At 35.6% G+C, this 17169-nt stretch overlaps 1 protein-coding gene across 1 annotated transcript; it reads left to right on the top strand.

Annotated features, from left to right (window-relative positions):
- The first annotated feature begins 12626 nt into the window (after window positions 1-12626).
- On the top strand, window positions 12627-14219 carry LOC143234387 (uncharacterized). The gene is made up of 2 exons (XM_076471710.1): window positions 12627-12782; window positions 13609-14219. The coding sequence occupies exons 1-2, from the start codon at window positions 12660-12662 to the stop codon at window positions 14029-14031; spliced, it is 546 nt and encodes a 181-aa protein (XP_076327825.1). The 5' UTR covers window positions 12627-12659; the 3' UTR covers window positions 14032-14219.
- Window positions 14220-17169: the final 2950 nt, after the last annotated feature.

Below are 17169 nucleotides of genomic sequence, written 5' to 3'. Positions count from 1 at the left end.
TTCAGTTACAAACACCGACATTGTTATGATACAAAACCCAATAATTTGTTATTCAATAAACCTCGATACTGCTGTGTTAAAACCCTGGCTTCGTTATTATGTAAGGTTTAGTATTACTTAACTAAAAAGTATGACATTTCTATGTTTCTATATCTAAGACTTGTCCTGTAATAATTATAGTATCATTAAGATAAAACTTATGTATTACTATGCTGCATACTCTAGTATTTTTATGCGACAAACACCAGCATAACTGTTATGTTAAAAACACTTGTATAACGCTGGAAGACCTAGGTTTATGTCAGAACATCAGACAGTATTATATCACAACGTCTTGTATTTTAAATGCTACAGACTCTAGTATTTCGTTCGTTTCATAACGCACTTTATTCCGCTGTTGAACATTCAAAGCAGATGTTTTGGAGCATTGTGAACTATCAGTTATTTCCTTGGTTATCAGTATATGCTTTTCTGAACTACGCCTTCTATTAAACAGTTTATCTGACAATTCTCACATGAAGGCTCAACTTTGAATCAATTAAATCTCAAGTATCACGCTAGAAAAATTAAAGGTTTCTGGAGTAAGCAGTTTCCAAGAGAAACAATACACTCGCCAAAATATAACGTTTACCTTGACCGAAAACAAAACACATACACAAAAGAAAAATCGTTTGAGAGAGAGAAAATTGCCAATTTAGAGGGCAGGGCTTGAGAATGTTTGCGATTTTTATTTGTTCTTAAGCGCAAGTTACTCAATGGGTTATCTGTTATCTGCGGGTATCGAAACACTATTTTCAGCATTATAAGTCGTCGGGTTTTATCATGAGCCATGGGAGTAAGTGCAGAATATTTTTCACTAATGCTACATTTTATTTGTTTGTAAATAAACATAAAGTTACACAAAAGGCTATCTGTGATCTTCCCACCAAGGGTATCGTAACCTAATTTTTAGCGTTGTAAGTTCGCAGACATAACACTGGGCCATTGGTTTGGTTTGCTTTGAATTTCGTGCAAAGCTACACGAGGGCTATCTGCGCTAGCCGTCCCTAATTTAGCAGTGTAAGACTAGAGGGAAGGCATCTAGTCATCACCACCTACCGCCAACTCTTGAGCTACTCTTTTACCAACGAATAGTGGAATTGGCCGTCACATTATAACGCCTCCACGGCTGAAAGGGCGAGCATGTTTGATGTAATGTGGATTTGAACTCGCGACCCTCAGATTATGAGTTGAGCACCTGTCGGGCCAATATTGTAGATTTTTTTTTGGTTAACTAGACGTGCTCTTTACATCACTGCAGACAAACTGCTTTTGAACTTGCTAGAAGGTCCCCCCGTCAGTGGCACAGCGGTAAGTTTAAAGGATTAAAAACAAGTTTCGATATCCGTAATTACAAGTTTCGATATCCGTGGTTGGCACAGCACAAGATTTCCATTGTGTAGATTTTGTGCTAAACTACAAATAAAACAAAAAACTTTGCTAGAAATTGGAATAAACCTCATTGGGGAACATTATTTAACCAAAACGTAAACAAATATTTGACTTAGGCTCTCATAATAAAACAAATATTAAAGCATATATTATGATCAAATAAATGTTTCTGAACGAACGTAAATAAGGAAATATGTATTTATGTATTTAATCTATTTTATTGGTTATTATTTAGTAAATACTGACAGCTATTTCGCTCCAAGAATTCAGTAATTTTCATCCATGAAAAACTTATTTTTATTTTTTTACAAGCACTTACGTCAACTTTTTATGTAATCCTAAATAGAAATTCGCGTCTCCCAAGTTGCTTAAAAAAATTAGGAAAATTAAAATAACTGTATCAGTAATAAATAAAATATAACAAACAAGGCAGAAGAAAATAATTTTTAAAATATCAAATGTAATATTTTTACTAAAGGAGTTACAGTTCATATGTGCGCGGTCTGAGCGGTCATATCTAAGACTTCTAAATTCAGGTATAACTGTTCTCTAAATTTTGAACTCCGGATGGGAGACAAACCAGTTAGCAACATCTTCCACCATAAGTGTTTTGTCTTAATCTTTAAGTTGAATAACGAGACTGTTTATTTGTTTGTAGTTAATCACAAGGCTAGCCAATGGGCTACCTGTGCTCTGCCCACCACGGGTATCGAAACCAGGTTTCAGTCGGCAGATGTACCGCTGTGCTACTGTAGGGGGAATATTAAGATTGAATAGCACACAGTTGAAAGTGTGGATCGTGTTAAGAGGCATCACTTTTTAAATCCTGGACTTTTTCATTCAGCAGTCTGACACGATCGGCCTTGCAACTTGTTCGTGACCTGACACTTTTCTATGGAACTGTGTTATTTTACTTTTAAACTTTTCCAAGATATATTTTTTTAAGTTTCCTCTTTAATTTCTACTTCAAATAAAGGCTGAAAAAGGATTCCAGCTATAACATAGGTCAGTTTTGGCTCACGCTTCTTACAGTGTGTGTGATATCATTCTGTTAATAGTTCAATCATAAGTGCCAAATCTGCTTCGAAAAGCGATGTGTGTCATCACGCATGCGCTCACCTGTTGTTTAGAATATACTTTCTGTGCAAAGTTGACTAATCGCACGCGGTGATTTTGTTAGTTTTATAATATAAAGCTACATTGAGCTATCTGCTGTGTTCACCGCGGGGAATTGAATCCCGCATCTTTCTGTTACATGTTCATATACTTACCGCTGTTCTACCAGGGGGACGCACGTGGTGAAAAGAGCTTTTTTTGTTATGCAGATGACCCAGATGAAATAAGCGTAAAAACGAATGTCTTTCAGTTCTGATTCCCAGGTAACTGAATAGAAAGATATAGTTGTCGAATCATGTTCGATTTTAGGGCAAGATTCTTTAGAACTTTATGAAGCTGCTTTGGACGACACAATTAATTAATACTAAATTACAGGTTAATTATTTCGACTTGTCACAGTTAGAGGCCTGTTAATTGTGGAACACCATATACAAGCGACTTCAAGATCTGATGAGTCGATTGCTTCGCCTTAGAGCTAGCGGCTTTTGTAATAAAAACAATTAAATAAATGATTACATTAAAATTACCATGCAATAAGTCTCATTACCATGCAATAAGCTTTTACTCCTGATACTACGCCATGTAATCTAACACGTATTTTAAGAAGTTTTATGAAAACACTCACAAACATATGAATGTCTTATTGTCAGTGGATCAGGTGTGACCTACTGGTCAGCTAGGGCTCGTAAACACGAAATCGCACTCCGTCCGCACTTTGAGGATGTGGGAGTGTTATAAGAGTGACGATCGACTCCCAGTATTAGATCAGAGTAGCTAAGGGTTAGCGATGAGTGCTGTTAATTAGTTACGTACCCTCTTATCTTTTGTTCCAAAATTATAGGCGTCTAGTGCCGTTCTTCAGTATGGAATCAACCAGAGTTTGTAATTGGAATAAAGCACGTTATTATGGTCCAAACACAGAATTACCAGAAAGATTTGTTTATTTGGTTTGAATTTCACTCAAAACTACACAAGAGCTATCTGTAATAGCTCTTCCTAATTTAACAGTGTAAAACTAGAGAGAAGGCAGCTAGTCATCACAACTCACCGCCAACTCTTGAGCTGCTCTTTCATCAACGAAGAGAGGGATTGAGCGTCACATATAACGTCTCCAAGAGCGAGAATGTTTGGTGTGACAGGGATTCGAACACGCGACCCTCAGCTTGCGATTCGAGCGCCCTAACCACCTGGCCTTATCGGACGACTACCATAAACATAGGCTTTATTTTCACGTGTATGCACAGCACTACATCATGTAGGTCTAAACAATGAAACAGTTAATTAGAAAGTATACATGTTATATAAAATTGTTTCTTAAAGTATTCGCGGAGTTCTGAAATTGTTGTATTTCAAGTAATAATTCGGTTATGCAGTGTGTGTGTCTGAAAGAAGGAAGTTTCGGGAAGGGAGTCAAGACGATTATATATTGATGAATAAATAAATATCTAAAATAATATCACTTAAGTAAAAAAGAACAACAAAATAATTGACTTCGTTTTACGCATGCGCTCTTTGTCAAGTCTCACTCATTCTCAAGGTTATGAAAACTGGTTGCGAAGTTTCGTGATAATAAATACTAGGTGCATAAGTTACCAGATCAAATCCATATTTTTATGGGGTGCATTGCTTCCTTTTCTTAGAGTGAAGTATGGACACATAAGTCACTAAATCCAACATAATTTAGTATTTCCATTTGTTCGTAGTAAAATGTAGACACATAAGTTTCCACACAAAACCCATATTTTTATGGGGGGTGTATTGTTTCCTTTCTAAAGATGAAGTTAACAGACCAAACCCAATTTTTATGGGGGTGTATTGTTTCCTTGTTGAAAGTGAAGTTACCAGACAAACCTATATTTTCGTGGGGGATGTATTGTTTACTTGTTGAAAGTGAAGTTACCAGACAAACCTATATTTTCGTGGGCATGTATTGTTTCCTTGTTGAAAGTGAAGTTACCTCACAAATTTATATTTTCGTGGTCATGTATTTTTTTCGTTTCTCGTCATTTCTATAAAAAGACAAGAAATGTTTGATTAATTGTAAAAGAAAAAGTAAAGCAAGCTGTTCTGTAAAATGAACATGAACATGTTATGTGTGTGTACTACAACATGTTATGTGTGTGTACTACAACTTGTTATGTGTGTACTACAACTTGTTATGTGTGTGTACTACAACATGTTATGTGTTTGTACTACAACATGTTATGTGTGTGTACTATAACTTGTTATGTGTGTGTACTACAACTTGTTATGTGTGTACTACAACATGTTATGTGTGTGTACTACAACATGTTATGTGTGTACTACAACATGTTATGTGTGTACTACAACATGTTATGTGTGTACTACAACTTGTTTATGTGTGTGTACTACAACATGTTGTGTGTGTGTAGTACACAACTTGTTATATGTTTGTACTACAACATGTTATGTATGTGTGTACTATAACATGTTAATGTGTGTGTATTACAACATGTTATATGTGACTACTAACATGTTATGTGTGTGTGCTACAACATGTTATGTGTGTGTACTACAACATGTTATGTGTGTGTACTACAACATGTTATGTGTGTGTGTACTACAACATGTTATGTGTGTACTACAACATGTTATGTGTGTGTACTACAACATGTTATGTGTGTGTTACAAATGTGTTATGTGTGTACATACTACAACATGTTATGTTGTTTGTGCTACAACATGTTATGTGTGTTTGTACTACAACATGTTATGTGTGTTGTACTACAACATGTTATGTGTTTGTACTACAACATGTTATGTGTGTGTGTACTACAACATGTTATGTGTTTGTACTACAACATGTTATGTGTGTGTGTACTACAACATGTTATGTGTACTACAACACATGTTATGTGTATTGTACGTACTAACAACATGTTATGTGTTGTACAACATGTTATGTGTTGTGTGTACAACATGTTATGTTGTTGTGCACTACAACATGTTATATGTGTTGCTACAACATGTGTTGTGTGTTGGTATTGCTACAACATGTGTTGTGTGTTGTACTACAACATGTTATGTGTATTGTGCTACTACAACATGTTATGTGTGTGTACTACAACATGTTATGTGTGTGTGTACTACAACATGTTATGTTGTGTATTGCTACAACATGTTATGTTGTGTGTGTACTACAACATGTTGTGTTATTATTTTACTACAACATGTTTATGTGTGTGTGCTACTACAACATGTTATTGTTATTGTGTACTACACAACATGTTTATGTGTTTGTACTACAACATGTTATGTGTGTGTGTACTACAACATGTTATGTGTTTGTACTACAACATGTTATGTGTGTGTGTACTACAACATGTTATGTGTTTGTACTACAACATGTTATGTGTGTGTGTACTACAACATGTTATGTGTGTGTGTACTACAACATGTTATGTGTGTGTACTACAACATGTTATGTGTTTGTAACTACAACATGTTATGTGTGTGTGTACTACAACATGTTATGTGTATGTACTACAACATGTTATGTTATTATTGTTACTACAACATGTTATGTGTGTGTACTACAACATGTTATGTGTTTGTGTACTACAACATGTTATGTGTGTGTGTACTACAACATGTTATGTGTTTGTTCTACAACATGTTATGTGTTTGTACTACAACATGTTATGTGTTTGTACTACAACATGTTATGTGTGTTTGTTACTACAACATGTTATGTATTGTGTGTACTACAACATGTTATGTGTGTGTACTACAACATGTTATGTGTGTGTGTACTACAACATGTTATGTGTGTATTGTACTACAACATGTTGTTATGTGTGTGTTATTTACTACAACATGTTATGTGTGTGTGGCTATAACATGTTATGTGTATTATTACTACAACATGTTATGTGTTTGTACTACAACATGTTATGTGTGTGTACTACAACATGTTATGTGTTTGTACTACAACATGTTATGTGTGTGTGTACTACAACATGTTATGTGTGTGTACTACAACATGTTATGTGTTTGTACTACAACATGTTATGTGTGTGTACTACAACATGCTTAACGTGTGTGTGTTTATTATAACATGCTTAACATGTTACATGTGCATGTGTGTTATAACATTTTTAACGTGTGTGTGTGTGTGTTATAAAATGCTTAAATATTGTATATGTGTGTGTGTGTTTAACATATCAGCTTATGGAATCAATATAACGAGTTTGTTAGGCTCATTGGGACACTTAAATACAAAAAGGGAAACACAACCCATGAACAGAAATTCGTTATTTGAATACTGGAATTTACCACAACGTTTCTAATTAGTTTTCCGTTCTGAACAGATGACGGATAGAAATGCCAGTAGTAATTTTTTTTTTTTTTTTGTCTAAAGAGAACTAAAAATAATCATTAACTTACGCCCACGGATAGCTTATTATTACTTAGTTCCGAAGGGCAGAATAAAATGTTTCGTAATTTGGCGGTTTACCTTCGTCAACAGAGGACAGAAGCCTTCACTAATTCAACCCTAATAACTCACCTTGCGTTAGGCTTAGAATAAGAGGTTTGTTTATGGTGGCACAGATTAATTAACTGATAGCAAGTGAAAAACCTACGTGTCCAGAAAACAATCATAAAGATTATTAGGAATATAAAAAAACCTTTGTTTACGAAAAGCACAAACTGCGCAAGTGCGTTAAACTTGTTGTTTGTAACATAATGAATAGGGACAAAGAAAGTTACAAAAATTATATAACTTAAACGAAGTAAACCGTGATATACACACAAATACACCTACTCACCCATTCATCCACCTGCGTGCACATATACGTATGATATATATATATATATATATGTGTGTCACTGTTTAACTTCCCTAAAGTTAAAAAAGAAAACATTGAGAATTCCCACCCTCAAAAAAAAAAAAATCCTGATGTCATTTTACATTCAGACTTCCAGCATGTGTGCTCGAAGCAATCAATTTCGTAATAACTTAGGCCCGGCATGGCCAGGTGGTTAGGGGCGCTCGACTCGTAATCTGAGGGTCGCGGGTTCGAGTCCCGTAGCACCAAACATGCTCGTTCTTTCAGTCGTGGGGGCGTTATAAAGTGGCAGTCAATCCCACTACTCGTTGGTAAAAGAGTAGCCCAAGATTTGGCGGTGGTGGTGATGACTAGCTGCCTTCCCTCTAGTCTTACACCGCTAAACTAGGGACGGCTAGCGCAGATAGCCTTCGTATAGCTATGCGCGAAATTTAAAAAAAAGACCCTTTATTATTAGACTGCTAAACTGGAGACTGCCAGCACAGATAGCCCTCGTGTATTTGTGGGCGAAATGCGAAATTCAAAGCACAAACATAAGAATACAAGTTTAGATTATTACTTATAAATGTTTCATAAGACAACAACAAAGTGTTACTAGGTGAGAATTATAATTCTGTTTTGTTAAATAAATTTTTATAATAGACATTGTTGGCAAGTACAATTATCCTGGGTGTGGTCTGTCAAATTTCCAATCGGACGGGGTAAAATACCCAAACAAGGACACATATTGGTTGACCGAGTAACATCTGTACTGTACAATTTAAAATCATGACAGTCAACAGATCAACAATATCTTTATTTATTCCGAAAAACAGCATGGTAATCCTCAATAGCCACGGCGTTTGAAATTCTTTAAGATAGGATCAGAATAAGTTATTCGATGAGACATTTTCCCTTCTTATCAGCTATGTTTTTGTTCATCAGCTATACCAAGCATGGAGCATGCGTATACGTAATTCGATTTTATTACTCATTAGGATCTTTACCAGCTTACCCTCAAACTGAAATTATTTGAAGCAGGATTAGAGTTTGTACTTTTAAAAACTTAGAGCCACTTTACGAGCCGCTATGCCGCGGCTAAAATTACATATTTGAATATTTGTATTGTGTTATACAGAAAATATCCAATTAAAATGTGTTTAAGCTGCAAATATACTAAAATAACTTAAAGCTCATCACAAGTACTTTTTACATTACGTAGCGTGATGTCTAAACTGAAACAACATGAAAAGTAACATTACACATACGTTTTTATGTGGAATGTTATTTTTATCAGGGGGGTTAAATGAATACTCCCAGGGATAGTAATTGAAAGTTCAGTCCCAGAAATGAAAAAATCAGAGCCAAGAAAAATCTCCCTCCATTCAACAGCCAAACAAAATACGCTCTCCCTTTCAGCTGTTGGGACGTTATATGTGATGGTCAATCCCACTATTCTTTCGTAAAAGAGTAGCCCAAGAGTTGGCGGTAGGTGGTGATGACTAGCTGCCTTCCCTCTAGTCTAATGCTGCTAAATTAGGGACGGCTAGTGCAGATAGCCCTTGTGTAGCTATGCGCGAAATTCATAAATAAACAAATCTTTCTGGTAATGCTGTGTTTGGACCAGAAAAACAAACAAATAGCATCCAGCAACCATCTGTTGATTGAGAATATGGTCTGCTTTGTGTGGATATGTATTAGTTAGAAAAACAAACAAATAGCATCCAGCAACTATCTGTTGATTGAGAATATGGTCTGCTTTGTGTGGATATGTATTATTTAGAAAAACAAACAAATAGCATCCAGCAACTATCTGTTGATTGAGAATATGGTCTGCTTTGTGTGGATATGTATTATTTAGAAAAACAAACAAATAGCATCCAGCAACTATCTGTTGATTGAGAATATGGTCTGCTTTGTGTGGATATGTATTATTTAGAAAAACAAACAAATAGCATCCAGCAACTATCTGTTGATTGAGAACATGGTCTGCTTTGTGTGGATATGTATTATTTAGTTCTGTCTGAATTCATTATATTCGTAGAATATAACGTGTGTTGATATTTAAAAAACAACCATGTGTTTAGATTAAGCGGTTTGTGCATAAATTCCTTTTGTGTTACAAACGTCCACTATATAACTCAATGATGTTAAACTATGGAAAAGTCTAAAAGAACCAATGTGTAAAATCACATTGAACTTTACAAAAATCTATAGGAAGCAATGTGTAAAAAATCAGTTGAATTACTGAAAACAATCTATAGGATATAATATGAGAAAACATGGTGGACTATAGAAAAATCTATAGGAAGCAATGTGTAAAAAGAGTTCTTTTAAATTTTTGACCTATTTTTTCAGAAATTCGGATAGTTTTTTGTTGTTGTTAAACACAAAACTACACATTAGGGTACGTGTGCTATGCCTACCACGGGTATCAAAATTCAGTTTTTAGCGTTGTAAGTCTTCGAATAGGCTACTTGGAGGGGAAGTAAAAACACGAATGGAAATAAAAGGATTTCCTACTTGTATCGTTGTTTTATTTCTGAAATATCTGTAAAAAGATTTTACCAGTGGAAGAAATAATATTCCACGAATTACAGAATTAAATTTTACGAGCTCCTTGAGTAGAGAGGCCCAACATGGCCATGTGTTTAAGTGAGTTAATACGTGAAGTATAACAAAAACTTAAATTCAAAAGTTAAACGACTGCTTTGTAAGGACAATATTCACATGCGTTGTAAGCAAATTAAGGGAACTGGAGAAGTGACAATAACCACATGCGTTGGAAGCAAATCAAGAGACCTGGAGAGGGGACAATAACCACATACGTTAGAAGTTAAAAGATCTGGAAGAGAAACAATAACCATATGCGTTGGAAGTTAAAAGAACTGGACAGGAGTGTCAAGCTAGTGCTAGAACATTATTTTCCTTATTTGTTCAGTCTGGAACTAAAAGAAAACAATATATTTATTAACATTGTTCATGTCTACGTATTTCGTGGAACATAACTTGAGGTTATATTTGTTACTTTGCACATAATTCCAACATTAATTTTTAGTGAACTATTTCCTTGGCATTGGATCTCAAAGATTGGACATTTCTAACAAATTATTATTTAGTTCTTAATTTGAGGGACAAACCATAAAATGAGCGCGTGCAAAATATTCATGTCACCCAGTGGCATCGCGGCATGTCTGCGAACTCGGAACACAGATAGCCCATTCTGTAGCTTTGTCTAATTACAAACAAACAAACAAACAAACGTAATATTCATTTTGATAATTACTTTTTTAGTCCTCTGGCGAGTTAGACCTATAACCCTAAAAATTATCGAGTCGTTAAAAGATATCCTAGAAATGAGAGAATAATTGATGTTATAGAATGGCCAGGTCAATCACCTGATGTCAACTCGATTGAAAATTTATAGATTTAGTTAAACCGATTAACAAAAGATCGCAAGCCAATCATGAAAGATGAACTTTTTAAAGTACTCATAGAATGACAGTAATCAATCACTCAAACATATCTGCACAAACACGTTGAAAACATGTCACATCGATGTCAAGCAGTACTGAAATTAAAAGGAATACCGACTAAATATTAACTTGCGAAACTGGTTTGTGTTAATTTGAGTTTCATTTTTACGTTCTATTATAGCATAGAAACTTGTTTGACCATTTTTAGGCTAATTAGAATAAGAAGGTTTAAGGAACTATTGTAGTTGCATCACACGTTTCATGATAAAATTTAACTAAAATCATGAAAACTTCGGTATGTACGAAAGCCAGTGTTAAAATTAAGATTTGAGGTAATATTTGAACAGATCTCATTGAGAGAATTCTAAAAACGTGTAATTTTTACATTTTTTTTTTCAGCCCACCAGTGGCTCAACGGTATGTCTGCCGACTTCCAACGCTAAAAACCGGGTTTTGATACCCGTGGTGGGCAGAATACAGATACCCCATTGTGTAGCTGTGTGCTTAATTTAAAACAACAACAACAAAAACACGGTGTTTAGGGTTGGACGTCCGCAGGCATACCGCTGAGCCACTGGAGGGCATATTTTGTTGTTGTTTTTGTCATATAATAAAAGATATGACAAATTAACAAAATTTTATGGTTTGGTTTGAATTTCGCGCAAAGCTACACGAAGGCTATCTGCGCTAGCCGTCCCTAATTTAGCAGTGTAAGACTAGAGGGAAGGCAGCTAGTCATCACCACCCACCGCCAACTCTTGGGCTACTCTTTTACCAACGAACTGACCGTAACATTATAACGCCCCCACGGCTGAAAGGGCGAGCATGTTTGGTGAGACCGGGATTCGAACCCGCGACCCTCAGATGACGAGTCGAACGCCTTAATACGTTTGGCAATGCCGGGCCCCTCCCCCTTTCAAGAATCTGAGCTTATAACACTGTGTAACAAAAAATTTGTTCCTGGATAGTATGTGCTATTTCTTAATTTCTTATGTTGTAAAAGTACAGAAAATGGCCATTATTCCCATCAAACTTTGCTTTTGAGACCCGGATAATGAAATTTAGAAATTAACCTATATTCTATGTAAAAATGGGCAAATTTGCACATTTTCATTTGCATAAGGTCTGAATAAAACAACATATGAATCAAGATTTACACGTATTTATACTAAATTATACAAAAATGTTTAGAAGTGAGTAGTTTCTCGAGATTTGCGACTGTAATGTAAATCACTTTCACGTATCAGTCCCCAAATATAGTCTCTCATTATGTTTTCGTTATACGCTTCCAGGTCACAAAAGCAAAGTTTGAAGAGAAAAATAGGTGTTTTCCATTTACTTTAGGCATAAACAATTGGGAAATAACACTTTTTGTCCTGGAACAAGATAAAATAAAAATGTTGTTACGCAGTGTAATTCAGTGGTATTAAATTTGGTAGATTGGCTCGTGTAGTTAAAACATATCAGTACGACCTTGTGTATATTTAGTACACTAGGAAAGTACAATACTTCGTTATTCTGTTTTTAGGACACAAATTTAAAATACTTCTAATAACGTAATCCTTATTACTTTTTTTTTAAAGATCACAGTTTTCATAAACTTCGTGATTCATAAACAAAGTACGTTAACGAATTATCTGGTAATCAGATATCTTTCAATGAGGTAATTCATTTTCATAATGACTGACCTAAATAGAAAATTGTTACCTGCGCTTTTGTATACCGGATAATTCATTATCCCTTTCATCCTGACGATGGTTAATATTTATGTGTTAATATGCCCGTGTGCTAAAATATAGCGTGTTAAAGCAGGACCTTCTGTGCGGTTGGGTGAGAGAAACACTGGATGACCTTCGTCGATAAATTTCCGTTTCTGGGGCTATATAAAGGCTTAAACAGTCCAGCCGGTCGCAAATGGTTCAGCGCTCTTGGTACTGATACGTTTATAGAATATAAAATGAAAGTCTGGGTGAGTAGAGGTTTATTTTATTTAGAATTAGTTATTTGTGCTTGAGGCACGTATGTTGTCCCCTTTTGTAAGAACGAATGTTTTGTGAGACGCAGATGACTAAACGTTTTCGTTTAACACTGACTTAGGTATAAATCTATGCGGAGAAAAGCTACTCTTTAAATAATGTATGGATACGACCAAGATTTCAAACCATCATTGACTGGATACATCTAGGTATGAGTTATGAAATAATGATCTCATCTGGAACAAATGATTGTTTTAAAAAACCTGGTAGATGATTTCTAAGTCAAGGGTTATCAGACTTTCTCATTACGAGGATTTTCCGGAACATCCCACGTCCTGATTGACGCCCCACAAACCATGACTGTATTGATACTTAGCACTTTAATATTATTCTGTATTGGTTACGACCCTAACTTTTGGAATCTGTAGCCTAATTCATTAAACAAAAAATGAAAAAAAACACATATTAGTCTGAGATAATGTACTAGTTAAAATATTCAGTTAACATATTTATATTTTCTCTTGCATCTGGTATTTTAGCTTGAAATATTAAAGATATAATTAGCATTAAAAACAGTTATCTGGGGGAATAATTTTATTAGTAGATTGAGTAACATATGAGCCATAAAATCAGTTTTATCATTGTTCAAAACGTCATACAGTCTGCCAAAATAAGTATTCGCTGATTCTACACTTAGCTTGCTGTGTTTGAGGTGAACTTATGTGTATGAAATGTTACTAAACTTGACGCTTCACTCACGCCAATTTCGAAGTTATTTTCTAAATTTATAAAACTGTTTGGACAATCTTTATCCCACAGGTGTTTGCTTCCATTTGCTTGATTGTTTTTACCACACTGTGCCTTGGAAAAGATGATACCCTGCAAGTGGCAGAGACTGGGTACGGTGGAGGCAGAGGCTATAGTGGAGGTGGAGGTTACAGAGGTGGTGGGGGCTATCGAGGAGGCGGAGGTTACCGAGGTGGTGGGGGCTATCGAGGAGGCGGAGGTTATCGAGGTGGTGGGGGCCATCGAGGAGGTGGTGGTTACCTAGGAGGTGGGGGCTATCGGGGAGGTGGAGGATCTTTTGGAGGATATGGAGGATTCACAGGTGGAGGGTATGGAAGTTATGGAGGAGGACGTGGAAGATATGGTAAGGGCGGCTTTGGAGGTGGCGGAGGATATGGAGGTGGAAAATTCGGCGGCGGCGGTGGTGGTTATGGCCATAAAAAACATTACGGTTAAACACTTCCGCACAACAATGTATTGTCAGGCGGTTATGAATCGTGCACGAAAGCTGATGAACCTTTGAAATACAAGATAAAACAACTCCCCGTTTTCGTAACGTTTATTCTCCATTGGAAACAATGTAGCTTTGCATATCTGTAGACTTCTGTAAAGAATATGAAAAATAAATAAAACTTACAAAGACATTTTGGTTATTCCAAATAAAAATATTAAAAAAAAAGTTTCGGTAATCGTCGTGTAATTCATTAAATAAATTTACTCATGAATAAATAACACTTCACAAGAAATACTCTTTTATTCATTGTATCCAGCAAATTTTGGACATATATAACATTTATTAAAGTAATGTAAATCACGTGAACTGAAACACAGGTTCTAAAGACAAGAGCAATAATTCTGCACCTATCATTTCTGTAAACTAAATCAGGGGTTCCCAAACTTTCAAGATTTGGGGAGCTGTACATCGGAAAGAAAAAACATTCCGGAGCTTGAATAAAAAAATACATTAAAAATAAAAACAATCGGTTACTAGCACCAGATAAAGTTTACTTCAAGCTTTTAGAATATAAATTTATTAAAGATATCAATATTTAAAGAAAAAATTTTACTTATACTTACTTCTTCAAAAATTTCTGCTTGAAAAGTTTATATCAGTAAACACACTTATTTATTTATTAGTAGCTCGGATGGACTTGCTTTTATTCACAAAGTAGTTCGATATTTGGAATTATGTTTGTTACCTGTAAGCGCAAGTCATCTTCAATATTTAACCTGTTTCTAAGTTTGGTCTCTGTAGTTGTATACAGTGAAAATGTTTTCTCACAAAGATATGTTGTTGGAAAACGCATCAAAATGTTCAAAGCTCTGTTACTTATTTCAGGGTATTCCATGATCATTTGAATCCAAAATTGTGTAATTTCTTCCTGCTGGAATTTTGTTTTTAGGGTGTAAGCAGTTAAAATTTCTGTAAGCTGTTTTTTCTCTTTCAAAGGGCCCCCAGCTAGTACAGCGGCAAGTCTACGGATTTACAACGCTAAAATCAGGGGTTCGATTCCCCTTGGTGGACTCACCAGATAACCTGATGTGGCTTTGCTGTAAGAAAAACACACGCAAAACACAAACACACTCCTTCAAAGGCAAATCGTTGGTATTTGTAGAGTCAACAAAGGGATTTTGAATCCACAGTAATTTTTCTAAATGAGGAGGGAAGTACTTTCCAATAGTTGTACACAAATCAGTATATGTGCTGCAAGACTGAAACTATGGTATCTTTACTTAAAGAAATTTCATTCATAAGTAAAAAAAAACACTTTGATTTTTTGAAGCAATCGAGTTCTATAAGTATAGATTCACCCCAAAGTTTTACCTTACGTTGAAGAACTTCCATTTTACTCTGATCTTTGAAGTATGTTACCTTGCATTGTAGCATTCACTTTATTTAGATAGGTAGATACGTCCGAAAGATAAGTCACTTTCTTTATCCAGCGTTTCTCCCTTAATTCGTATGCAAGTTTAAAATAGCATTTAGATAAAAAGAAACCTATCTCCTCACGCAGTTCGTAAAACCGAGCAAACACGTTTCCCCGAGAAAGTTATCGGACTTCAGTATAAAGCAGAAACTTTCTATGCAAACTTCCCATATCCTCACAGAGTAAACTGAAGATTCTCGCATCAAGTGGTCTTGATTTTATAAAATTAACTATTTTTATGACATCACTCAATATCTATTTTAAGTCTTCTAGGATTAGTTTCATTGCAAGTGAATGACGATGAAGACAGCAGTGGATACTCTCAATGTCCGGGTTTTTCTTTTTTATGCGTACCACTGTGCCTGAAGATTTTTCAGTCATAGCTGCAGCCACATCAGTGCAAATACTTGAACAAAGCTGCCACTGGACTTTATGTTCTTCCATAAATAAATCGATCAGTTTAAATATTTCTTTGTCTGTTGTTTGAGTGGGCAAAGGTTTGGAAATGAGCATGTCTTCTTCAAAACCATCCTTGTGAATATAGCTAACAAACATATGCAACATTGTATAACCTGCGACATCTGTTGATTCACCCATCTGAAGCGAAAAAATTAGATTCTCTCTTACTCGCCTTATTAACTCTGTTAAGCAACTTGCTGAGATATCATTGATTCTTCGAAAAACCGAGTTGTTAAAAGAGGCACAAAGTTAATGTTTTTATGGAATTTCTCGTCAATCGTGCACTCTACCAGTTATTTTGCGCATGATTTTGTCTAATTTTCTGCAACTGTATGACTTTCACCTGCTTTTGTAATACGGTAACTAACACGATGTGAAGCCATAAGAGCACCTTTGTTGTCCTGATGGACAAACGAACGAAATGTAGCTTTACTTATATTTAATCGTGAACACTTTCTTTTGAAATACTCGGAAGTTGGATTTTTAATTGGAAGTGTTTGGTTTCTAGATGTAGGTTTAGCTTTGCTGGATGCAAACTACTGCTACTCAACACTGTTCCACATTCAACCCACAACCCACTGGGTCCATCTTCATTATCTGTCCATGTAAACAATAAAACTTTCATCAAACTTTGTTTTTTTCTTGTTTCAGGCCTGGTATGGCCAGGTGGGTTGAGGCGTTCGACTCGTAATCCGAGGGTCGCGGGTTCGAATCCCCGTCGCAACAAACATGCTCGCCCTTTCAGCCGTGGAGGCGTTATAATGTGACGGTCAATCCCACAATTCGTTGGTAAAAGAGTAGCCCAAGAGTTGGCGGTAGACGGTAATGACTAGCTGTCTTCCCTCTAGTCTTACACTGCAAAATTACGGACAGCTAGCGCAGACAGCCCTCGTGTAGCTTTGCGCGAAATTCAAAAACAAACAAAAACTTTCTTGTTTCTGTACTTCTTGCATTATCCTGCGTTGGAGTGCTTGTACACGACGATAACGCCGATGAATTCGTATTAGGCCTAGGAAGATTTTTTCTTGTATCAAATTTATTTCTTATATCCAGCTAAGTGGCTGAATATGACTAGTTATTAATTTGTCTAAAAACGTATTCTTATATCTTTGACAATTCAAAAGGATTTTTACGGACACAAAATAGTTTCTTAATGAAAACTCGTTTAAGCAATTGAGTTTTATCATCATACAACGATATGCTGACT

Source organism: Tachypleus tridentatus, chromosome 12, assembly GCF_004210375.1.
Source record: "Tachypleus tridentatus isolate NWPU-2018 chromosome 12, ASM421037v1, whole genome shotgun sequence".
NCBI lineage: Eukaryota > Metazoa > Arthropoda > Merostomata > Xiphosura > Limulidae > Tachypleus > Tachypleus tridentatus.
This window is presented reverse-complemented; position numbering and strand designations above follow the sequence as displayed.

Excerpts from the sequence above, each read along its gene's own strand:
- LOC143234387 (XM_076471710.1), top strand. The coding sequence starts at position 12,660 with ATGACCTTCGTCGATAAATTTCCGTTTCTGGGGCTATATAAAGGCTTA. Across the intron at positions 12,783-13,608 it reads AATATAAAATGAAAGTCTGG|GTGTTTGCTTCCATTTGCTT; the intron begins GTGAGTAGAGGT and ends TTTATCCCACAG.